This window comes from Scylla paramamosain, chromosome 12, assembly GCF_035594125.1.
Source record: "Scylla paramamosain isolate STU-SP2022 chromosome 12, ASM3559412v1, whole genome shotgun sequence".
Taxonomy (NCBI): domain Eukaryota; kingdom Metazoa; phylum Arthropoda; class Malacostraca; order Decapoda; family Portunidae; genus Scylla; species Scylla paramamosain.
In genome coordinates this window covers 15,684,051-15,710,447 of record NC_087162.1, presented here as the reverse complement: position 1 = coordinate 15,710,447, position 26,397 = coordinate 15,684,051, and the positions used below count along the sequence as shown (strand labels likewise).

Here is a 26,397-nt window from a genome sequence, read left to right as displayed (position 1 = left end):
GAAGTGACTGCTCAAATTCTTCAAACTATAGATCCATAGCTTTGTTTTTTTGTCTTTTAAGGCCTTTGTATCTATACTCAGCAGGATTATTCTTTTGGGTATCTATTTGCTCAGAATCTTTTATGTAAATTTGTCTAATCGTCAATATATATTCAATATATGACATTTTACTTGTGACCCTCAAGCCTATCTTAGAGATTTGAGTGAAACCTTCGCTATCGCAGTACAATTCCTGGTCGTGATGTTCCCGTTGATCGGCATTTTAGAAATTGAATGATTTACCTCCGATTTCTCTATTATTTCTAAATGGGGCATAGTTAGGCTTGCCAACTCCATCTAAAAAAAAAAAAAAAAAAAAAGATAATAAAAAAAAATACAGAATGTAGTAAAGTTGGAACAGTGATGGTGAGTAGAGAGAGCCCATCTCTCAGCGGGGTTTGAAGATAAGTTCTTCTATAAGTACCCTGTATTAGAAGTAATTTAAGGTTATCTAGGCTAAATGCGAGGATATATTTCAGAACACATTTATCAGTTGCGTTGTCAGTAATAAATTACTAAAGCCATGAATAATCAGTTTCCCATTCATGTCGATATTTCTGAAGGCGCCTCTGCTTCTGCGCCTTTGGGGAAGGAGGGGTGGCGGTGGAGAGAACCTGAATAGGTAGGCATTGCTCAGTACTACCTAGCCGAGTTGAGAACCAGCACAACAGCTACATTCTCCACTCCTACCCTGTCTAGACTGACAGCTGTTGGTGGTGGAGGTGGAAGGAGAGATGATACGACGCGCACCAATTAAAAAAACTCATTGACGCATACTGATCACGTATCACACGACGATCCCTAACAAACTTTTTTTTTTGTGAGCTAGTTATATATTTGACTCATTGTTTGGTCACTATGATTTTGAATTAATTTTTTAATTTGCTTGACTATTCATACAACCATTGAACAAATGGGGTTCCGTATTGGTTCAAAACGGAACGAAACATTTCCCTTTTTAACATGGAATGATTCCGTATTTTAAAAGACGGTTTTATTATAGTTTAAGCCATTACACACTACGTGGTAATAACCTACCTCATTTTGTTCTCACTATTCACATCATTTCTAATGATTACACTACTTGTCGGAAATTAATAATAACGCCGTGGGCCATGGGTAGAGATTGGGGACATTGGCTTAAACTATAAATTTACCTAAATGACTAGTGGTCACCCCAGGTATGGTAACCTCAATGTTCAAAAGTTCTATTGTTTCAGCTATATACTTGACATAACCTTCCATTCAACTACCCTGTCTACTTCACTGGCACTCAAATGCTTCCTTTATTTTCACTGGGCTGTCCATATCTAAAAACCTCAACAAATAATTTCACATCTCATCTCTTGCTAAAGTAGCTTCCATTAAGTTAGATTTCTTCTCTCTCTCTCTCTCTCTCTCTCTCTCTCAGATGCAAATTTTTTGTAAGGGCCTTATCTATCCTTGTCTGGAGTAAGACTCCAATATGTGAAGGGGCTCCACTCATACAATTTTATCAAACAAACTAAAATTAAGAAAACATGCCTCATTAACTCAATTATTCTAACCAACTGTCTTCAGTCTCTCACACTATACTAAAATGTAGCAGCTCTTGTCTCCATCTACTGTTATTTGCATGTTCTTTCAAATTTGTTAACTGTGTACTTCTCCTGAAGATCCATGCCACAAAACTGTATTTTCTCTCGCTTTTATTTTGTTCATCTCATTAATGGCATTTAATATGTGCATTTTACAGTGCCTTCTTCCCCCTATCCTTCTTCTTCTTTTTCTTTTTCTTTTTCTTTTTTTTTATCAGTCAATCAATCTGCACTCCATCCATTTTACTTATAGGCTCTGAAAGTACATTTACTTTTCCTCTGATGTAAGATATTTCATGATGTGTATCGACATCTTTAGAGCTAAATTGAGCAACACATGAAATAGTCTTCCAATTTACTTTCTGGGTGTGGTAACAATTTTTTTTTTTTTTTTTCATTTCATAGCATTTTCAAAGCTCTTTCTTTAAATGAAGGTCTGTAGAGGATAAACATACATTTTTTTTTTCAAAATACTCTTTAACTGATATATAAATAAAATATCTTCATACATAACACAACATTAAACATAACAAGCATGTGTGCATATGACATTTCGTGTATGAGGAGCCTTTGCCCCTAGTTTTAAGTTTTAAGTGGGACTAACACACACACACACACACACACACAGAGTCATAATCAATTTTCAGATGTAAAACCCACTCATTCTGTTTCACAAAGGCATACTCCATTTCGACAAGATGACAGTCAGTAAATATAAAACTAACTTACTTATATTTTCAAGAAGCCTTCAAGTAGTGATATCATATATATTTTTTACTTATCAGCAGGATAGCAACATAAGGGCTGTTCGTAACCCATTATTTTAAAAAGTCCAACACTGCTTTTCTCCATACTACATCCAGTACCAGCCATAATCATAAATAAATAAATAAATACAGATAAGAGTTTGCAGCACAAGGATACCCTAATACATGCCAATTTGTTACATCAGCCTGTAATAGTATTCTGATGCAAGACAACAATACTACTACTAATCATAATACTGTAGAATCCAGTTTATGTACAAAATATACAAACAGAATTGTAGCAAACTACTTTACATACAGCACCATGTATGAAGCAAGCCAAATGTAATCAAAAGGAAAAGACGAGTGAAGTTACATGGTGTATTATTCAGCGTGTGTTTGAGGATCCACAAGCTGAATTTATAACTACACATCAGTAAAACCCTCCTGGAGAACTTGACCCCATGACAGCATGACCTATGGATACAGCTCTGGCCTCTCACACACCATACCTAATGTTCAAGGAGGGCAGTAACTGCTCACTTATTAGTGGAAAATCTTGCCATGTGACAACCCACTAAACTAGCAAGCAATGATCTGTGTGTGTGTGTGTGTGTGTGTGTGTGTGTGTGTGTGTGTGTGTGTGTGTGTGTGTGTGTGTGTGTGTGTGTGTGTGTGTGTATTTACCTACCTAGTTGTATTTACCTAGTTGTGCTTTATGGGAAAAGAGCTATGCTCGTGCTGTCCCATCTCCATATCTTTTAATATCCAACTTAGCCTTGAATCCATGTATACTTTCTGCATTTACTATCTCCTCATCCAGACTGTTCCATACATCAATACTTTTGTATGGGAAACTATACTTTTTGACATCTCTTCTACAAGCACTCCTCTTCAGCCTCTTTCCATGTCCTCTAGTGTCCCATGTATCCCAGACCATTAAGTCGCTCCGGTCCACCTCCTCTACTCTCTCATATGCTTTATATATCACAATCAAGTCTCCCCTTTCTCTCCTCTTTTCCAACGTTGCTAGATGTATCCTTGCCAGTCTCTCTTCATATGACAAGTCCCTGATACTTGGTACCATCTTCGTAGCTGCTCTCTGAACTCTCTCCAACTTCCTTATATCCTTTTTCTTGTATGGCGACCACACTACTGCTGCATATTCTAGTCTAGGTCTTACCAGCAACACGATCATCTTCCTGATCATCTCTTCATCCATATAAGCAAAGGCCTGCCTTATTCTTCTCAACAAGTTATAGGTTTCTCCTGTAATTTTGCTAATGTGTCTCTCCAAGTTCAGGTTCCCAGTCACTGTAACACCAAGATCCTTTTCCTCTTCTGCTCCACTCAACCTTACACCATTCAACGCATAATTTCCTTTTACTCTTCTTGTACTTTTCCAAATTCTATTACTTTACACTTCTTTAAATTAAATTCCATTTCCCATCTATACCTCCATTCTGATATCTTGTTCAGGTCTTCTTGTAACATTCCACAGTCCTCTGCACTCTCAATTTTCTTCAGCAACTTTGCATCATCCGCAAAAAGGCTCATGTAATTGTTTACACTCTCCGTCATATCATTTATATAAACTGCAAACATGATTGGTGCAAGTACTGAGCCTTGGGGTACTCCACTTATGACTTCCCTCCATGATGATTTTTTATCTTTTACCACTGTTCTCATATCTCTATTTGTCAAGAAATTTTCCATCCATCTCAGCAGGCCCCCCTCCTTGGCCCACCATTATGCTTCAACTTCCACAACAATTTCCTGAGTGGCACTTTATCAAATGCCTTCTTCAGGTCTAAATAAACACACTTCAGGTCTAAATAAACACAATCAGCCCATCCATCTCTTTCTTGCATAATATCCACCATCCTAGAATAAAAACTCAGTAAGTTTGTAACACACAATCTCCCTCTCCTAAATCCAAATTGTTGTTTTATTATCACTTCATTTCCTTCTAGGTACTGCATCCATTTATCCTTCACCAATCTTTCACACATTTTGCACACCATACTTGTTAGAGACACAGGTCTATAGTTTAAGGGCTCCTCTTTACTATCACCTTTGTAGATTGACACTATGTTGGCTCTCTTCCATTCAATTGGGACTCTGCTTTCAATTAGGGAGCTCTAAATAATATTATGTGTTACCCATGTCAACTGCTGATTGCACTCTTTTAGTATCCATCCTGACACTCCATCAGGTCCAGGGACTTTCCTAACGTCTAGTCCCTCCATCTGTTTCTGGATCTCCTCTTCAGTCACTTGGATTTCCCCCAGACCCATTTCCTCACTCATCTCACTCTGCCACACAAATGTTCTCTCTTTTGTGAATACTGATTGAAAACTCCTGTTCATTATCTCTGCCAATTCAGCCGGATCCTCACACATTTGACCATTCACCTTCAATCTGCTTATTCCTTCTCTATTTTTCATTTTGTTGTTCACATATCTGAAGAATAGTTTTGGTTCCTCTTTGCATTTGTCCATAATATCTTCCTCATAATTTTTCCTTTCTTCTCTAATAACCCTTACATATTCATTTATTGTAGTTGTGTAGTTTTGCCATAGCTCCTGCGTATTTTTCCTCCACCATCTATTCCATGCCATTTCCCTCTCCTCCCTAGCTATTTCACATCTTCTATTATACCAGTCATTGTTATATGTTCTCTTTGTCTCTACTTTTGGTACATATCTTTTCACTCCCTCTTCATAAATATTGATGAAAGCTTCCCACTTCTTTTGCACATTACTTGCTGTGATAAGTGTACTCCAGTCCGCTTTACCAAAGTATCTCATTTGTTCAAAATTTGACTTACCATAATTAAATCTTTCACTTTTATAATCTTCACATCTACTTTCCTCTCTTTTTCTTTAATACAAAACCTTATCATGACATGGTTGCTTTTTCCTAGTGGACAACTATAGTTCATGTCTTCTATAATATCTGTTTCTTTTGATAATACCAAATCAAGTCTTGATGGCTCCTCTCCTTCTCTATATCTAGTGTTTTCCTCAACCCACTGTGGCATAATATTGTTCATTGCCAGTTTCAGAACCTTATCTCCCCATGACTCTTCTCCTCCTCTTGTGTTCCACTCCTCCCAATTTATCTCTTTACAATTAAAATCTCCCATTATAACATTTTTTTTTTTTTTTTACAAGCCATTCTTTTGTCTCACTCAGCAACTGTTCATGCTCTTGTCTATTCCAGGTCTTTGTTTTTGGTGGGACATACACCACTGTGACATATCGTATTCCTCTTCTTCCATTTATTAGTTGTAAGTTTAGGCCTTCCACCAAGCCTTCTGCATTTTCCACACTCTCCACCCTGATACCCTTTTTAACAAGCATCATCACTCCACCTCCTCCTTTTCCACATCTGTTTCTTATCCACATATTGTACTTTCCCCCTCCTAAATTTGGTGTCTCTGAATCTCTTAGTTCAATTTCTACCATTGCCATGATGTCTGGTTCATTTGCTTTTATAAATTCATTCACTTCATCCATCACTGAAACTAAACCATCCACATTAGTGTATGCCACTGTCCATGTCCCTCCCTCTCTTACAGCTGTGCCTCTGCACCCTTCACTCTTCACATGTACCACTTCCTTAACCTTAGGTCCATTACTCTCCTCCTTCACTGCTTCTGTATAACTCACTTTTTTCTCCAACTCCTCGCACTTATTTACTGATCTTTCTGCCATTTCCTTAACTTGTTCTTGGCTTTCCTTAATTTGCTTATCCCTGTTTTTGTCTTGGACTTGAATCTTTTTCATCCTTTCCTCCAGCATATTAATTTGTATTTCTCTAGCCTTCATCATTTTATCCACTGAGTGATCCACCTCTTCCTTCAAATCATTCCAGATTTCAGTAGTTCTATATGAGAAGTTGCATTGCTTCTGTATTTTCTTCCCATACCCCATCATCTGCCCACCTCCATCTGTGGTACCATCAGGGAAAACCTATTCATCACTCAAAAAAAAATCATTATGTACCATGTCCTTCAAAAAACACTTTGATCACACACATCATATTTTCAATGACTTCAAAATTCTAAAACTTCAAGATATTATTTTCTTACAAACCAATATATTTGTACATAAATCTACATATTCATCATCAGTTAGTCTCCAGCTTTACACCAATACCACAAACCTGTAACGCACACCCAAACAATACCCTATGCATACCACTGTGTTGGATAGCACATGCACAGCAGTGTCTTGTTTAGAGAAAGCAAGTACTGGAACAGTTTGCCTCAAAATATCACCTCCATTACTAACTTAAAACTGTTTTAGAAATCGGCTAAAAACACACTGCTCCTTAATTATGATGAATAAGTATTTATGACCACCCTCTTTATATTCTATACATTTTGTTATATATATTTATGTCGTTTATGTGCCTTTTGTACTGGTGTACTCGTGTGTGTGATTGCATGTAAACTTGTGTGCAAGTATGCATATATTTAATGTGTGCATATGTATATATGTTTGTATTTACCTAATTGTGTTTTACAGGAAAAGAGCTATGCTCGTGCTGTCCTGTCTCCATATCTATAAACATCCAGCTTAACTTTAAATTCATGAATATTTGTTGCTTGTACCACTGTTTCATCTAAGTTGTTCCATATTTCTATGCTTCTATTTGGGAAACCATATCTCTTGATATCTCTTCTACTTGCTGTTTTCCTCAATTTCACTCCATGTCCTTTTGTATCTCTTGAGTCCCACATAAATAAGTCTTCTTTGCCAACTTTATCTTTACCCTTTAAAGCTCTGTATATAGCAATCAGGTCCCCTCTTTCTCTTCTCTCTCTTGTAATGATGGAAGCTTCAATCTCCTTGATCTTTCTTCATAGGTTAAATCTCTCAAACTTGGTACCAATTTGGTTGCAGCTCTTTGGATCCTTTCTATTTTCCTTATTTTCTTTTTATTATGGGGTGACCAAATAATTAGGACATATTCCAGTTTTGGTCGAATCACATATTCCATCAACTTTTTCATCATCCATGTAAGCAAATGCCCCTTTTATCTTTCTTAGTAACTCATAGGTTTCCCCAACTATTTTGTTTACATGCTTTTCGGGTGATAAATAATTACTTGATCGTAATTTCCAAATCTTTTTCTTCTTTGGTTTTCTTAATTTCTACTTCTCCCATGGTGTAGGAACTTGTCAGTCTTCTTTTGCTTTTTCCTAATTCCATCACCTTGCATTTCTTTTCATTGAATTCTATTTCCCATTTCTTACTCCATTCATATATCTTATTTAGATCTTTCAGTAATATTTAACAATCCATATTGTCTTCCACTCTTTTCAATAATTTTGCATCATCTGCAAACAGACTTATATAACTGTCAACCTCATCACCACTATATCGTTGACATACACCAGAAATATTATGGGGGCTAAGACTGTCCCCTGTGGTACTCCTCTTGTAACCCTACACCATTCTGATTTTTATCCCTTTATTACTGTTCTCATTTCTCTGTCCCTCAAGAAGTTTGTAACCCAATTCAGTGTGTTGCCTTGCAGATACCCTATATTTTGAATTTTCAATAGCAGTCTCTGGTGTGGTACCTTATCAAATGCATTTTTTAGGTCTAAATAAACATAGTTTACCCAACCCTCTCTCTCTTGAATTATATCAATTTCCCTTCTATAAAAGCTCACTAAATTCATGACACAAGATCATCCACTTCTGAAACCAAATTGTCTGTCAGTCAATGTATGTATTTCTTCTAAATATTCCATCCATGTTTTTAACTATTCTTTCCAATATTTTTGCCACCACACTAGTTAGGGACACTGGTCTGTAATTCAGTGGATCTTCTTTATTACCTCCTTTAAAAATGGGTACAATATTGGCTCTCTTCTGGTCTAGAGTGATTTTTCCTTCCTTAAAAGAACATGCTATGGTATTGTGTACACTTCCTGCCAGTTGTTCACAAAATTCCTTAAGTATCCAGTTGAACACTCCATCTGGTCCTTGAGCCTTACTTACATCTAATTCTTTCATAATCTTCTTAATTTCACTTATGTCCATTTGTATCTCTCTCATCACACTGTCTCTGTGCCATGCTCTTTCTCCTTCAAATTTGCTTTCTTTGGTGAATACTGACTGGAAGCACTTGTTCATTAATTCCGTTTGTGACCACGTATCATCATATGTAATGTCATCTTTCGTTAATTTATCTATTGTTTGCTTGTTTTCATCTTCTCATTCACATATCTGAAGAATAACTTTGCATTTATTAACTATATCTTTCTCATAATTCCTTTCTTCTTCTCTCAAGATTCTGATATATTTGTTTCTTGCCTTCTTGAATTCTTCCCATTTCTCACTTCCTCCTTTTTTCTCCATCTATTCCATGCTGCTTCTTTTTCTTTTCTTGCTGTTATACATCTTTTATTAGACCAGTCTTTTTTTCTTTTTCACTTTCTTTATTTTGATCTTCAGTACATATCTACTGACCCCTTCATTATAAATTTCCATGAATATATCCCACTTTTCCTGCATATTACTTGCCATGAACAGTTGTTTCCATTTAGCCTCTGCAAAACCTGATAAAATCTGCTTTCCTGTAATTATATCTCCCATTCTTGTAAATTTCATTCCTATTTTCTATTGGACCACTGCCTATACTGAATTCAGTTAACAGATGGTCACTTTTACCTAGTGGGCACTGATAATTTATTCTTTCACTGATGTCCATTTCCTTTGTAAACAACAAGTCTAGCCTTGATGCCTCTTCATTACCCCCAAATCTTGTATTTTCTCCAATCTATTGGGTATTTGTCATTATTAAATTTAGAAGCATATATCCCCATGACTCTTCTCCGTCCATGGTCCACTCTTCCCAGCATACTTCCTTGCAATTAAAGTCACCTGTAAGTGTTACGTATATTATTACTCTCTTCCAGTATTCTCTCCAAACAGTCACTAGTATCTCTTAACAATAATTTATAATCCTTTTGTGCCCATGCATTTGTCTTTGGGGGTACATAAGCCACTACAAAATCTCTTCTTCCTTCTCCCTTCCTTTTCGTTTTAATTCTAATTACTTCCACCATTGCTTCTCCCATTTTGACATCTTCCACTGTTATACTCTTCTTTGTAAGTAACATGACTCCTCCCCTTTTCTTATTATTTCTGTTTTATCCACACATTATAATTACTATTACCAATTCTTATATTTTCTGTTGTCTCATTTAGTTTAACTTCAGTAATACCCATGATGTCGGGCTGCTTTATCTTGATATAACTATTCAATTCTCGCAATGTTGATATTAAGCCACAGATATATTTGTATATGCCACTGTCCACTTTATATGTTTCCATACGTTATTTACATTTTCTATCCTTTTTTGTCAGGTACCACTTCCTGAGCCTCTCGTCTCTTACCTTCCAATAGAACTTTTTTTCTCTTCCTCCATTCTGTTCTCGTTTTTTGCCTTTGCTTCTTTTATTAGATCATTTACCTAGGGTCTCTCCTCCTCATTCATGTCCCTCTTTATCCAAACTTTCCTATATTGCTCTATCTTGTCCAGTTTCCATGCATATGATATCACTTCCATGGCTGTTGTTTGTGCCCTAAATTTTACTTTCAGTGGTCGCTCTCCTCCTTCTGTATACTTCCCCAGTCTATGTATTTCCTCAATTTCACTTATCCAGTCCTCACCTTCTCTCTGTATATTTCTTACAATGTCCTCTGCTACCTTTTTTTTGTTCTTTTCCCTCTTGTATCTTACTGGCTCTGTTTCCTCTTTTAATCCATATATAAAAATACATTTCCTTTTGTCCACTGTGTCCCTTACCATCGATTCCTTCTGTTTGATCACTTTCACAATTTCCTTACTTAAATCTCTTTTCCTTCTTTTGTGCTTCTATGATTTCTGTAAAGTTAACTTTTCTTCCTCTTTTTCCTTCCTTGTGTGCGAATGTGCATGTATTTATTATATGTATGTATATATTTGGAGGAGGCAGTAGACACCTGCAGAAACGATAATTACTCCAAGTGAGATCTAAAGCACTGTTCAGGGGGTGCTGTGAACTTATCATTAAACCCAGCTGTGACCTCACTGAACATTTCCCTTTGTGTCTCACAACACAAGGGGGCAGTCACAGCCTACCCTCTAAAGACAACTCTCTTCCTCCACACAAAACTACAAACACCTAATAACACACACACCCTTCACTCAAAAATTTTAAAATCATCATGGCGACTCCTACACCAGCCTCGGAGTCCCCATCTGGGGAGGGGACCATAAATGTCCCCAGGTTGGACTGCCTTTCTGTCGACGACCCTAAGTGTCTTGACACCCCCTCAACTTTTTCTTCATTAACTTCTGCAACATTCGCGGTCTAAGATCTAATTTTCAATCTGTAGAACACCACGTCTCCTCTTCTAAACCTCATCTTCTTTTCCTCACTGAAACTCAGGTGTCTGAGGCAACTGACAGTAGCTCCTTTTCTGTTCTCTCCTACTTTCTCTATCCTCATTTTCGATCCAAAGCTGGATGCTGCATTTATGTGCGCAATGACTTAACCTGCTCTCGTGTCCACGCTCTTGAATGTTCTGAGTTTTCCACCATCTGGCTACGACTACAGTCACTCTCAAACTAGATTTATCTGTGCTGTATACCTCTCACCTAATTCCTCTGACTATAAGAAATTCTTTGACTACTTAACTTCCAAAGCAGAGCACATTCTAACCCTCTTCCCTTTTGCAGAAATCTCCATTCTTGGAGACTTCAATGTTCACCACCAGCTTTGGCTTTCCTCTCCCTTCACTGACCATCCTGATGAACTAGCCTTCAACTTTGCTATCCTCCACGACCTAGAGCAATTGGTGCAACACCCTACTCGTATTCCTGACCGTCTTGGAGATACGCTCAACATTCTTGACTTTTTCCTGACCTCTAATCCTTCTGCTTATGCTGTCACCCTTTCTTCTTTCTTTCTTTATAGATGTATTTTGATGTATTTTATCGTTGGAGGTATAAACTTGGTTTTGTTTTTGTTAACTGAGATTTTCAAATTTTGGGTTTAACTAAGCTTGAATTATATCCATCAGCTTTGTGTATACTATTAAATGAGAATAATAGACTTTCAGATAATGCACATATGTTCATTTATTATTATTAATTTTTGAAAAGTATGCTAATGTATTTCGTTATTAGAGGTATAAATTTGGTTTTATTTATTATACTGTACTATTAACCGTGTTGTTTATTAATCTTAATAATTTCGCATGTCATTATCCGTTTTCTTTTACATTTTAAGTTTATCAATATTTTGTTAATTGTGACACTTTAAAGTTTTTATGCCTTAATATTTCTAGTTTTGTCACATACAATCACATTTCTACAGTCTTTTGTGATGGACCAATAGCACGTTTCTTGTATCTCTTTTAGAAGGTCACTTATTGTTCATTATGTTCATTGTGTTGTATGGGCTGTTGTGGTCAATAAAATAATAATATTAATAATAATTTATTAAATCCCCTCTCTCTCTCCTACTTTCAAGGTTAGGAATTTCCAACATTCTTAATCTTTCTTCATAGGTCGATTTACTCAACGCTCTTAGTGACTGCTCTTTGTACTCTTTCCAATTTTATAATATTCCTCCTTGTATGAGGAGACCACACCACTGCTGCATATTCCAATCTTGGTCTTATCATGGAAATCAACAACTTTTTTTATCATTCCTTCATCCAAATATGAGAATGTCATTCTTACTCTCTTCAACAAATTCATTCATCTCTCCAGTAATTTTATCAGTGTCTATCTGGAATCAAATTTTCAGTAACTGTTACTCCCAAATCCACTTCTTCTTTTGATTTCTTTAACTTCACACCATCCATCTCATAACGATATTGTATTCTTTTCTTACTCTTACCAAACTCCATTACTTTACGAGTACATTCACTTAAACTGAATTCCATTTGCCAAGATTTACTCCATCTATTTATCTTATTTAAATCATCTTGCAGTACCATACAGTCATTTACATTTTCTGCTCTTCTCATCAGCTTAGCATCATCCACAAATAAGTTCATATAACTATCTATTTCTTCATTTATGTCATTCACATATATTGCAAACATTATTGGTCCCAACACTGACCCCTGTGGGACACCACTAGCTACTTTCAGCCAAGATGAATTTTGGTCTTGTATTACAGTTCTCATCTCTCTATCATCCAAATAATCCTCCATCCACTCCAGCAGTCTTCCTCCAATTTTTCCATCATTTTTTATCTTCCATAGCAATCTTCGGTGTGGTACTTTGTCAAAGGCTTTCTTTAAGTCTAAGTAGGCACCATCCACCCATCCGTCTCTCTCTCCTGCACAATATCAATTACCCTTGAATAAAAGGACAATAAATTTATGGAGCATGATCTTCCCCTCCTAAATCCAAATTGACAATTTACCAAAACTTTATCTCTTTCTGAGTGTTCCATCCATCTTTCCTTTTATTGTTCTTTCACATAGTTTTCCTACAACACTAGTCAAGGACACTGGTCTATAATTTAGTGGGTTTTCCTTATTTCCTCCTTTGAATATTGGTGTAATATTTGCTCTCTTCCACTCTTTTGGTACTCTTCCCTGCGATAGTGATGTCACCACTAGACTTTGAATTTTACCAGCCAGTTGTTCTCTACATTCCTTCAATATCCAGTTTGATACTCCATCTGGACCTGATGATTTACTTACATCATGTTCTTCCATCATCTTAGGTATTTCCTCATAACTGACTGGGACTGTACTTAGTATATTCCTCACCAACTTATCCCTTCCAGCATCAAACTTCCCTTCCATAGTAAATACCAATTGTTAAATTGGTAAATTTACTAAATTTAAATGTATTAAACTAAATGTAAATACTATTGTTCATAACCTCAGCCATGTCCTGTGCACATCATAGATTTTTCCTTCAACTTTCAATCTTGATACACCTTCCTTCTTCATCTTCCCATTAATATGTCTAAAGAACAGTTTGGGTTCATTTATACACTTATCTATTATATCTCTTTCATAGTTTCTTCTCTCCATTCTTATTATCTCAACGTACTTGTTTCCAGCATCAATATATTCCTCCCATCCGCTCCCAGTTTTGCTCTTCTTCCATCTATTTCAAGCATTTAACTTACAATTTCTAGCCTCTGCATTTTATATTGAATTATTCTTTACCCTTTCTACATCTTGCTCCTCCTCTAGGTACAAATTTCTCCACAGCAGAACTATATATCCTTATAAATTCATCCCATTTTTCCTGAACATCTTCTGAATCTTCAAAGTCTTTCCAGTCCATGGCAACAAAGTACTTCCTTAATTTTTCAGTCAACTTTACTATATTTAAATCTCTTCACCTTATAATTTTCATCAATGATTACATTTTCATTTTTCAAATTAAATTCCATCAACACATGATCACTTTTACCTAGAGGGCTATCATAGTGTACTCTTTTTCAATAATTTCCATGTCCTTGGTAAACACTACATCAAGTCTTGATGATTTATCTAAATCTGGTATCACTATCAACCCAATGAGTCATCAGGTTTTCTACCGCCCAGTTTTAATAGTCTATTACTCCATGAGTTCTCACTTCCAGTTGTCAATGTCTCCCAATTTATCTCCTTACAATTAAAATTTCCAACAATAACTATATCACTACTTTTCATCACTATCTTTTCAAGACGTGTGTGTGTGTGTGTGTGTGTGTGTGTGTGTGTGTGTGTGTGTGTGTGTGTGTGTGTGTGTGTTAGTGTGTGTGTGTGTGTGTTGTGCATGTGTGTATTTACCTATTTGTATTTACCTAGTTGTGACATACAGGAAGGGAGCTATGCTCATGATGTCCTGTCTCTATTATCCCAAAATTTATCCAACTTTGTCTTGAAATTATGTATCATTGTTGCTTCAACCACTTCTTTGTCCAATGCATTCTAAACTTCAACAGTTCTACATGGAAAACTATGCTTCTTGATGTGCCTCTTGTGTATGCTTTTCTTCAATTTCTTCCTGTGCCCCCTTGTGGTTCACTCATCCTGCACTATTGGGTCCTCTCTATCAACTTTCTCCAATCCTTCCATCAATTGAAACATTGCAATCAAATCCCCTCTTGTTTTCCTCTGCACCTGGGACATTAGGTTCAGTCTTAACAATCTTTCCTCATAAGGGGGGTATGTCAAACTTGGAACCATTTTGCTTGCAGCTCTTTGTATCCTCTCCAGCTTTTAAATGTCCTTCTTCAGACTTGGTGACCAAACCACTGCTGTGTATTCTAACTTTGGATGTATCAGTTACAATAATCTTCTGTGCACGTGCATATATATATATGTGTGTGTGTGTGTGTGTGTGTGTGTGTGTGTGTGTGTGTGTGTACTCTAGAAGGCAAGTACTAGGTGTGACTTTGTGCATGCATGTTTGCTTGTTTTTTTTTTTTTTCATGGCTTTGTCATCATGCTTGAGAAATGTTGGAGTGAATAAGAATTTTATAAACACAAATAGTCATGCAAAACATGAAGACCCAGACTCAATAATGGTGGTACTTTATTCACATGGTGATACTTAGCAGCTGTGCACTGTTTTCTTTTGTGCAGTAGTTGGACTTTTGATACAGAATGATGCTTTAAGTTTAGACTGACATACTTGTTCAAATATATGAATATTTATAACTCGAACATTCACAGGTAAGGGTGCTGCATATCAGTTCCCTTAACCACCATGAATATAGAAATGCAGGTACCATTATGATACATATTGTCTGCCCTATTTTCTGTTTCATATTATTTTTTTTATTTTCTCACTTGCAAAAGTTACATAAATGGCCTAAGTCATTGCATGGAAGAAATGAGCTTGATGCACCATTTAAGAGGAAATGTATGTACTACATACAATCTATGCAACCTTTGCCACATGATTAACAACTTAATTTTCTTCAGGGAGCACATATTATGAATAAAATTAATGTACTTCTGTGACTTTACAACATAAAAATGTATACTTTAAAAGGAAAATCAACCTCATTTTTCAGAGAAGCTTGTCACTAGACAAGAAATCTACATACCCAAAAAATACATTAGACACATATTTGGTGTCACCAACTCTGGTCCAATAATGTTTCCATATGAGGACACCTTAAGATGGTAACACTGTCACTAGGTGATGCTCTCACCTAATGATTGCTCTATGTATAATCTGGGAGCTTACAAGTGAATGTAGATTGTAAAAGGAGAGTAATAATTTTGCCACTTGTTTTAAGATATGAGGACACAGGACTGTCAACAAGTAAGAGCATCACACAGTGATAGTCTCAGCTGTTCACCTGTCCTCAGATGGCAAATTGCAGTCAGAGTAAGTGAAACTGTTTACAGTTTAAATGATATGCATGAAAAATTAAATTAGCTTATCTAACTTAAAATACTTATACCTTGGTCTTTCTCATATGTAATACTACATTATGAACTATAGTTAATTAAAAATCCATTACAGCACCACAGGATGAATCATCCTTTTATGCCCATACTGAAGCCACAGTACTTAAGATAGCTTATGAAACTAATTACTAAAAGTATTCACATATGTAATGATTTTTCCCACATGTGCCCATCACTCATCCAATATGGATTATTGTATGATAAACCAGAAAGGAGATACACATACAGAGAGAGAGAGAGAGAGAGAGAGAGAGAGAGAGAGAGAGAGAGAGAGAGAGAGAGAGAGAGAGAGAGAGAGAGAGAGAGAGAGAGAGAGAGAGAGAGAGAGAGAGAGAGAGAGAATATTTTAACCTCAAATTTGGTCTCATGTAATTATATATATATATATATATATATATATATATATATATATATATATATATATATATATATATATATATATATATATATATATATATATATACAATAAGTAAAGTAATTCTGATGGCCAATATGGCACAAAAGAACACAACATAAAAAATTTTATTATGTACAATAACATAAGAATTGTGTCTATGTTGAGTGAAGAATGGATAGTGAAAGTAACAATTGTGTATAACAGATATGACATGTTGTGGTGAAAAAATTATGTGGTGTGTTTGAGGGTGTCAAGTGCAGCACCATAAAGTAGTATGGCACATGGAAAAATGGCAGAGTTAGATAACAAAGATTGTAAATATGAGAATGGCAGATGCAGTGGGTGTAAGAGGATGATCTCAAGTGAAATGAGAAGGCAGATAGCTGGAGTGAGTGAAAGTGTGAGAGAAGAACAGAGTACACAAAGAGAGAATGCAATGACAAGAATAAATGGAGACTTCTACATCATGGTCATCCCCTTGGAAGAATATTTAAGAACAAGTAGCAGATATATGTAGATAGCTAAGTAAACATAAATAAATCACTTAAGCATATACATATGAAGCCCTACCAAAATACTGAAGATGTGGTAACTAAAGTTCTCATTCCAACACACTACAAAACTACCTTTGTGCCATTTACATAAACTCAGTGATTGCTACAAAATCATTCACACATAGATATAAAATCACTCAAATCACACACACATCAAATCTTAAATCACTCTGAAAATTCCAACACTTAAAAATAATCAACCATTATGGAACTATAGTCAGTGTACAAGAAATTCTTGTACTTTCACACCTACACTACATAGCACCTCTAGACAGTAGTCTGTGTCACACATTAAACAATGAGGCATCACCCTCCCTTATAGTGCTCACCTTGGGCCCCAGGCTTCTCTGTACTGCCATGTATAACTGTTGCAGTGACACTAGAAAAGTTGTGCCCTTGTTTTTCTTTCCATATATATTGAGATATATTCCTGCAATGACAAGTAAACCACCCCAGACGTACCTGAAATAAAATGTTTAATGTTTACTCATATCTATGAAATTTGAAATGAAAACCATGAATATTCACATGTAAAGCATATACAGTAGGGTATGCGACAATGCACAGTCGTTATAACATACAACTGCAATAACGCACTGAAATTTTAATAAATATTTAATCAGAATAATGAACCAAAACTGGAATAATTAATTTGCCACTTGTGCAAGCACTGGAATTTTAACAAAAATTGAATTGGAATAAGAAACCAAAACTGGCAAGAAAACTTGCCATTCGTGTTAGCACTAAAATTTCAATAAAAAATTAATCAGAATAACAAAGTGAGACTCACAAGACTAACTTGCCAGCTGTACGAGCCACTGTTCACCTATCTGCTGCCTATCCCTTCCTCCCTTTTTTTCTTTCCTCTCCCTTCTTTCCTCTTGTCTCAAACCTCCCTCCCTGTCACCTCCCCTCCCCCTTATATGTTAGAAATAAGGGACAAGGAAGTGATACTGCACTCTCTCTCTCTCTCTCTCTCTCTCTCTCTCTGTCTCCCACTCATTCATTTTATGTCATTTTTTGCTTCATCCTTTCTCACTTTCTCATTCATATAAGTAATTCCAGTTTCTTTCTCAGTCATATTTTATTTAGCAATCCTTGAGATTGTTCTTACTTTCAGAGAGAGAGAGAGAGAGAGAGAGAGAGAGAGAGAGAGAGAGAGAGAGAGAGAGAGAGAGAGAGAGAGAGAGAGAGAGAGAGAGAGAGAGAGAGAGAGAGAGAGAGAGAGAGAGAGAGAGAGAGAGAATGCTGACAATAGGTAAACGTGACTGATACTTGTCAAAGTAGCATGAAACTTGGGGTGATAATATGCAAAACATGGGATGGTATGAATTTAGGACTACGTGCAACACTCGGGAGGGTGCTGTATGTACTTGTTGTGTTATCTTAAATGTGCTCATTTTATGTTTGTTTTTTTTTCAATTGTGGATTTTTTAATATAATTTTCTGGTTCCCTGGAACTAATTAATTTTTTCCCATAGGTTCTTCAGTCGCCATAACACACATTTGCCATAATGAACGCTACATTGGAGCGAATTATGTTCATTGTTGCATACCCTACTGTATACAAGTTGAAGAGTCTCACATAAATCATTAACCTTCTACTTACTGTATGGTGAATGGTTTGCTGAAGAAGATGAAAGAGAGACATATAGTGATTGCCTTGCGACAGGTGGTGACAGTGACGGCAAGGAGGGCACCATGTAGTGTGACCAGAGTGAGGACCACCTGCACACCACAGAATCCTGCAGCAGACAACAGTATCCCACGCCCATACACCTCCCAGGGAAACTGTCAGCAAACGATGTTAACTTACTTCATTGATAGAATCTGGCAAGATTAACAGCAAAACATTTGTTTTTTTTGATGAGTAACACTATAAAACAAGTCTATCATAAACAACACAGTCTCTGAGCGCCACTATTACTAATCACTTATTTCCTGAAGTTATTCATCTAAAATAGGACTTTGAAAAGTTTCCTTTCCACTAAATACATACACAGTGGAGAGACCTGAGAGGAAACCATAGCCATAACAAATACAAGTTGTTTGCATCAATAAAAGTAAGAATGACACATAGATCAACTGCAGTGTCAAAAATATGCATATCTCTCTCTCTCTCTCTCTCTCTCTCTCTCTCTCTCTCTCTCTCTCTCTCTCTCTCTCTCTCTCTCTCTCTCTCTCTCTCTCCACTTATTCCTCACAGTTATCAAACTCATCCAGAATTCATCTAAATACTACACCATCACTCATTACCCACAAAGTGTCACTCTGCCTACATCAGTGACCTCCCTCATCAAATCATCTTTGGCCTGCTCCTGTTAGGGGTCTCCACAGCAGATCACTCATCTCAAGCTTACCCCATCTCATGCATCTCCTGCTACACTCATTACCCATGTCTTCCTTCAGTGCATCCATACACCTTCCTCCTGCCTGGTGTGTCCATCCCAAGTATTTTCTTCCCCGTGCACTCCTCATTTCTTCTCTGCATATGATGGCCAGTCCACTTCAGTCATGCCTCTCTACCTTCGTTCCCAAACTGATATATATGTACTGTTCCTCTAGTATCCTTACTCATAATTTTTCCTTCATCAACCTTGATGAAGTTATTTCTGTATAAACATGCACAAATAAGATATTCAATATGTGTTATTAATATATTTCTGTATAAACATGCACAAATAAGATATTCAATATGTGTGTTATTAATAAAGTAATGATGAATTATAATATGCATACTTTTGCTCATTTTAGTTAGCTAATAAGACACAAAAGAGATGCCTAAAAAAGAACTCCATCTTTAGTGAGAGGCAAAGTGATCTTTGTATTATGAGCCGGTTATAACTCAGGCCTAGGACGACTGAATGCTCCTGCTCCTAGCTACTCTCTGAGTACATCATGGCCTCTGCCAAGACTGTGAGAGCCATGGCTATCCACTCCAGCACAATTCAGTAGGTCACTTTCTTACTTCTACTCTACAACCTCATAATGAATAAAACTTTGAAGATTTTGGCTCAAGTTACTCATGTAGTGATAAAACTCTACCTATAATTATTTGTGTTAATTTGTTTTTCTGAAACAAATTTCAACTTCTTATCACATGCTTGACAACCAAGCCATTTCAAGATGTACAATGAGTCATCTAAAGGAGTAGACAAAACCATGTTTTGTTTTAATAAGCTAGCTTCACTGAATACCAGCATACAATAAAATGTGTATCTTCATCTTCAACAATGTAAGAGGATTTTCCAAGAGAATTTTGAGGAAGGTGTTTCTTTTGAGTCATCAAGTACAGCATTCTAATCCAGATTCCTATGACAGCCATGAGTTACACTTCACCTGGGCTGCAAATGATGCTGCAGACAACAACTGGTTTGTCATCACAAGGCCAGCAAGGATGATGAAGAAACCAATGCTGTAGGAGTAGAGGACTACATGAGTTGCTCCTTCACTGTACTTCTTGATGGCTCCCTCCTGAACATTACCGATAACCGCATCACAAAGAAGAGCCAAACTGACAAGCACTACACCTGTAGATAAAAAGAACAAACAATGATTTTCACATAATGTTTTGATAGACTAGATAAGCTAATGGCAAAAAAAAATACATTCAGTATTCTTTACATAATTTCATTTCACTTTCTCCTGATGTTTGTTTGTTTTTCTTAATGGACAATGCCATAGCGGAGAAAATGTTTAAAGTGTTTCAGTGTTCAATGAAACACCATATGAGTACATTTCAACCTAAATTTTGTTATTTCACAGTGTAAGTTAAAACCAGGCACTGCAGTATTTTAACACATGGTTTTATTGATGAAAGGCATAATTTACCTGTGATAGAAAATGTTGGCTGTACTGTGGAGTCTGCCAAAGTGAACCAAATCAGTCCCACACTCATACAGATGCAAGCTAAAACTTCAGCAAATGAGTAACGCTTCCCAAGTATGAGAACTGACCCAATCATCACTGGTATCAACTTGCAGGACTTGAATATTACCTGAAACATACAAAATGGAGTTTAGATAAAGTACATAATATCTTGAGAGAGAGAGAGAGAGAGAGAGAGAGAGAGAGAGAGAGAGAGAGAGAGAGAGAGAGAGAGAGAGAGAGAGAGAGAGAGAGAGAGAGAGAGAGATTATCCACTGTAAATGTAAGGTAAAGGTAATGCCATTGTCAAAGAGGTAATCATACTTTGAACTAGCTGTTCTGGGTCAGTATAGAGCTACATTTGGTTCCTTCTCCTGCATCAATCATTAATACCCCATAGACAAAGTGCAGGGGTTCATTCCTAATTTTGATGATTTCATAGTGCCATATGTTCTCAGTGCACATACAGTAAAACCTCTGAACACAAATTTAATTAATGCAGGCAATTCTCATCCTGAAAATTTGTATCCAGAAAAAAAATTCCCATTAAAAATAAAGGAAAATAGGATCATTTGTTTCAGTCTCACCTGTAATGTACACAACACTCACAATCAGTATAAAAGAGGGATTATTCCTGTAACTAACATCGTTAAAAGCATTACATGACAAAATGTTTATGAAATAGTAAATAATAAAGAATACAGATAAAAAAGAAGGAAGAGTGACTGGCCAAAAATATTCTTTAATGCAATAGAGATAGAGTCCTTCGTCCTCTTTTGAGGGATCAATGGCTTCTTTCCTGACATTGTAGTAGGCACAGGAAACAAACACATAAGCAGTAATATAAGTCACAACATCATGGGAGATACAATGCATGTGTAGCATCAACAAATGAGGTGGATGGACTGCTGGCTCACAATGTTGCTAGGCTACTCTCAAAATGCCCAAATAGTATTCTGGAAAATAAATTCCCAAAAACATTGGCATTTTGTATATTTCCATACATGTCAAAAACAGACCAAGGCTGAAGATTCATGTTCTGAGGAAAATGTGTATTCAGGATTGAAAAATACAATTGTGTCATTTGTATTCAGAAATATTAATGTTCAGTCTTATTCATGTTCATAGGTTCTACTATACTATATCATTCTGATATAGAAATGAAAACATTTTTTTTTAGAAAGTTTCATCTACAGTAAAATCCACAAAAATAAATTTGCATTATGATACACAGTAGGGTACACGAGAATGAATATGATTCATTCCAATGTAGCATTTGTTATGGCAAATGTGCCTTATGGGGACTGAAGAATCTATGGAAAAAAAATCAAGTGGTTCGAGGGAACCAGAAAATAATATAAATAATTCCACAGTAAAAAAATACATCAAAATAAGAACATTTGAACTACTGCATTTCAGATAGCACATCAAACATATACAGCAGCCTCCCGAGCTTCATGCCTAGTCCTAAATTCTTACCATCCCAAGTTTTGCACATTATCACCCTGAGTTTTGTGCTGCTTTGACAAGTATAGGTAATATTTACCTTTTGCCAGCGTCATGTGTATACATATGGTAAACCCCCATAAGTCGGAGCTATCTCTCTCTCTCTATATTCCTTCTCCTTTTAGCCTTTTCCAGAGAACTATTTCACCTCTCTCTCTCTCTCTCTCTCTCTCTCTCTCTCTCTCTCTCTCTCTCTCTCTCTCTCTCTCTCTCTCTCTCTCTGAAACTAGGAAGAATTCTAAGGACTTCTAAATAGAATGAGACTGACTGAGAATGAAAATAGAATTACATACACGAGAGTGAGAAATGATGAAGCAAAAATGACAAAATGAATGAGGAAAGAGAGAGAGAGAGAGAGAGAGAGAGAGAGAGAGAGAGAGAGAGAGAGAGAGAGAGATCACTCCATAATCCCTTATCTTTGACAGATAACAGGGAGGGGAGATGACAGGGAGGGAGATTTGAGACAAGATGAAAGAGGGGAGAGAAAAGGAAAAAAAAAGGGGAGGAAGGGGCAGGTGCTGGATAGGTGAGCAGCGGCTTGCACAGTTGGTGAGTTTGTCTCGTAAGTTTTAGTTTGTTATTCTGATTAAGTCTTTATTAAACTTTCAGTGCTCGCAAGAAGTTCGTGTTGCCAGTTTTAGTTTGTCATTCCAGTTAAATATTTATTAAAATTCTAGTGCTTGCACGAGTGGCAAGTTCGTTATGCCAGTATTGGTTCCTTATTCCAATTAAATATTTATTAAAATTTCACTACATTGTTGCAGTTGTATGTTATAACAACTGTGCAGTGTCGCATACCCTACTGTATGCTTATTCTAGCAGCTATACATACCTGAGTTGGATAGTTCAGGTATCCTACAGATGAGTTGGAGAATCCCATCGTGCCCACAGTGAGGAAGGCAATGACAGCATATGTCCTCAAAGGTATTCTGATAAAGAGCGGAACAATGTCATCCAAACACTGTTGAGTTGTTGTTCCTTCATAAATATAAGTGTGGTAAAAAATACTATTCTAGTGCACAAATAAAATAATTAATTGATGAATTCATTAATCTCTTAGAGTTTACAATCCAGTCATACACATACATCTGCATAATGGCATTTATCCAATAATGAAACATGGTATTTGCATCTTCTTTCCAAATAAATATTATTGCAATTGCATTCTGATATATGTAGCTTATAAAAATTTAATATCATAGCCACTATTTACTTACTAAAAGCATACACTACAAACCAATATAAATACAAAACAGACACTAACTTTCTGGAGATACCCTCACCAGACAACAGTAACTGGATGAGAGCAAACAGAGTGTAGTAAGCAAACTGCACCAGTGTCAGGTACCACCCATATGGCTGCATCCCATCCAGGGTGAAGATCAGTTCCTGGAGGGCAGCAAAATTTATTCCATACCCCCATCTCAATAAAGGGCCCCATACATGCTCAGATGGCCTCTCCAGCTGCCTGAACAGCTAGCCAGACAGGCCAGCCTGTGTCACCCACACACTATTCAGTCCTACCTCAAGGCAATGCTCACTTCTAGCAAGACACTGCGGAATGAAGATCATGGCCTCTCCCATGGGTATGGGAGAGTTAGACCTACTTGTGACTGCAGCTGTTGCAGTGACCTACAAGTTATTACTGAAGACCAAGAAGAGGAGAAAGTGTAGCTTCTTTTTATAACAATAATAAAAAAAAAATAACTTCCTTCCATGTTTGATGAAGACATGAACTGCTTCTGAGCATGGAAGGCTGACATTCTGCCTCATACTACCTAATTTAAATGTAATGATATTTCAAGCATATTATCCTTCAAAAAACTGCAGCTAAATATTCTGATCTGTCGCCATAACTCCCGTTTTTTTGTGCCACCAGATATATAAATAAAATAGATACATTTTTTTTTTCCATATTCAATAAAAAAATAAAAATAAATTCCTTTTTATATCAAACCTCAAAAGCTGGAAGTTTTGTTTACAGGAGACATGTTCGTGGTAAGTTGCCAAGTGCTGTACTGAGAGATGTGGCCTCAAGACCACCTCATGTACCCATACAAGCTCAAACAGGCCTGACCAGACACTGGCTGGACAGAGCCAACCTGTCAGTTACAGGTTCATGAGGCAGCCTCTCCAGTGGCCTGCACAGGTTGTCTCAATGTCCCATACATGTTCAGTTTTGCCTGAACAGTCCTGATTTGTGCAGGTGGCCGGACAGGCTGTGTGAGCATGTATGGAGCCCTTAACTGTATCACAATAATTTTGTTGCCAAAGGACATACACAAAGTAACAATATCATGAACTGATGCTCTCACTTGCTGACTGATCTAAATATTCTGGCCTTCTTTGAAATGTGTGGCAAACTGATGTATTTCTATTGACACCCTTATTTAATCATAACTTATGAGACTATCAAATGAAATTAATCTGGTATCTTACTATTAAATAATGGTTTTGTAAAGCAAGAAAACTTGCTTTACATTTCAAAATAAGATGAGAATACAAAGAGCAATCATCAAGAGTTAGTGGAAGTATTACCTTGTTTGTGCATCCTCAAATACCAAAATTACTATGACAACATTGGTGAAACAAAATATAGTATGTACTAATAGGCCAATATTTATACTCATAAATTTAGTTTTTAATGACAGTTTTTATCATCAATAACAAAAATGGCAGTCAAGAACTGTAAACTGGTTAACCATATTGAAGTTCTCCAAAATGTTCATACAGTTACTAAATACATACAAAACTGATCACACTTACCAGAACATATCCATACATGAGATAGAAGACGAACACAAAAGACGTCAACAAAGTTAGCTGCAGGGGGATAGGAAATTCAGAAACTGGCAAGCCAAAGAACCTAACCACTTTCTTGGAAGGCTGAGGTCCTGGTTCACCCTCCCCCAGGTTCACACTCACACTCTCCCTGAGACTCATTCTTCTCCCTGAAATGTTGGACAAGGTGATACTTTAGATTAAGCACACAAAAATGCTCTTAAAATTCTAAACTAACATACATACATAATATCATAGACAAAAACCTCTGATATGTCTTTTAAGGATACAACACTTCACATTGTATGGTTTGCCTCTTGGTAGCATTACACAAATACTGAAAACTTAGGAGGTGGGATGAATTAGCCAAGGACTGAACCCCTGGCAGGACATTCAAGGTAATGCAAGTCTGACAAATCACATTTCAGACCAAGATGATCACCAAGACCTAACTGGATTTTGGTTGCCCTTGACTATCTTAACACTAACATAATATAAAGGAGTGCCATACTGAATCATGAATGTTGATGCAGGGCTGGTAGTAATGCAATATTACCAGTCTTTTTATGGACAATATTTACTTATGTTACACCAAATGTCCCTGGCAAATAGGAACAGTAATGACCTATGTGTGCCACACCTATGAATTATGAATGTTCTGAAAGTGAAAGAAATATAACAAATTAATTAATTAAAAATAGTAAATAGTATATAAAAAAAAGATTACTACTACTATTATAGTTTGTTGTACATTGGGAAGGAGACAAGGAAAAACTGAAATAGTACATAAAAAGTGCAGTTTAAACCAAAATAATATTACATGACATGACACTGACAACCTTGAGCAGGTCTCTTGGAGTATATGTCATGCGACATACATATCATAAGCATTCATAATCTACACAGCACGAGGCATCCTAGTGCACACCCTATCTTGCAAATCATTCACAGCACAACGGTAACACCGCGACCTGAGCTGTCCTGGAGTGCTCTGTCCGGCCACGTCACAAGGGACACCTCGCCACTCTTCCTCATGCAACACTTGTCTGAGCACCCAGTTATCATTCCTCCCCTTGTCATCCTACTACCAACTCATACCACTCTCTTTTATTTCTCATTCATTCTTTACCATCCAGTTTCGTTTTCCTGTACAGTACCTCATCCCATCAGTAACAATCATTCTCGCTGTTCGTTCCTCATTCATTCTTTACCACCCAACATTCTTCTCCTTGTTCGTCCATCCACCCATTAACCCGTCTCCTGTACATCATCCCACCACTAATCCATACAATTCTCCCTCTTCTTTCCTCGTTCTTTACCGTTCACTCCTCTCCGTAGCTCGTTTCCAACGCCTGTCTCTGTCGGCTGTCACCGCCGCGCCTCTGGGCCGCTCAGCTGATTGTGACGTCACCACCATAGGAAAAAAGGTGCTGTCCTACTACCTTAAACATATCAGAAAATCATCTGCTGAA

General features: G+C 36.8%; 1 protein-coding gene across 4 annotated transcripts; it reads right to left on the bottom strand.

Annotated features, from left to right (window-relative positions):
* Nucleotides 1-2,966: 2,966 nt before the first annotated feature.
* LOC135105743 (adenosine 3'-phospho 5'-phosphosulfate transporter 2-like) lies at nt 2,967-26,387 on the bottom strand. Of its 4 annotated transcripts, none has more exons than XM_064014199.1 (8): nt 26,245-26,387; nt 24,911-25,095; nt 23,409-23,533; nt 22,977-23,073; nt 20,603-20,768; nt 20,111-20,301; nt 18,381-18,562; nt 2,967-17,233 (listed from the first exon to the last, which is right to left on the bottom strand). In XM_064014199.1, the coding sequence occupies exons 2-8, from the start codon at nt 25,085-25,087 to the stop codon at nt 17,056-17,058; spliced, it is 1,116 nt and encodes a 371-aa protein (XP_063870269.1). In that variant the 5' UTR covers nt 25,088-25,095; nt 26,245-26,387; the 3' UTR covers nt 2,967-17,055. The 4 variants fall into 4 exon arrangements, with proteins under 4 accessions (XP_063870269.1, XP_063870266.1, XP_063870268.1 ...); XM_064014196.1 differs by lacking the exon at nt 26,245-26,387 and adding an exon at nt 25,897-26,202; XM_064014198.1 differs by lacking the exon at nt 26,245-26,387 and adding an exon at nt 25,765-25,903.
* Nucleotides 26,388-26,397: the final 10 nt, after the last annotated feature.

What these genes read in the sequence shown, in the direction of transcription:
- LOC135105743 (XM_064014196.1), bottom strand. Translation starts at nt 26,005, where the DNA reads ATGACAAGGGGAGGAATGATAACTGGGTGCTCAGACAAGTGTTGCATG. An exon ending in CAGCATCATTTGCAGCCCAG is followed by an intron (nt 18,563 to 20,110) that starts GTGAAGTGTAAC and finishes GTTTGCTGACAG; the next exon opens with TTTCCCTGGGAGGTGTATGG. An exon ending in AGCAAACCATTCACCATACA is followed by an intron (nt 17,234 to 18,380) that starts GTAAGTAGAAGG and finishes ATTTTATTTCAG; the next exon opens with GTACGTCTGGGGTGGTTTAC.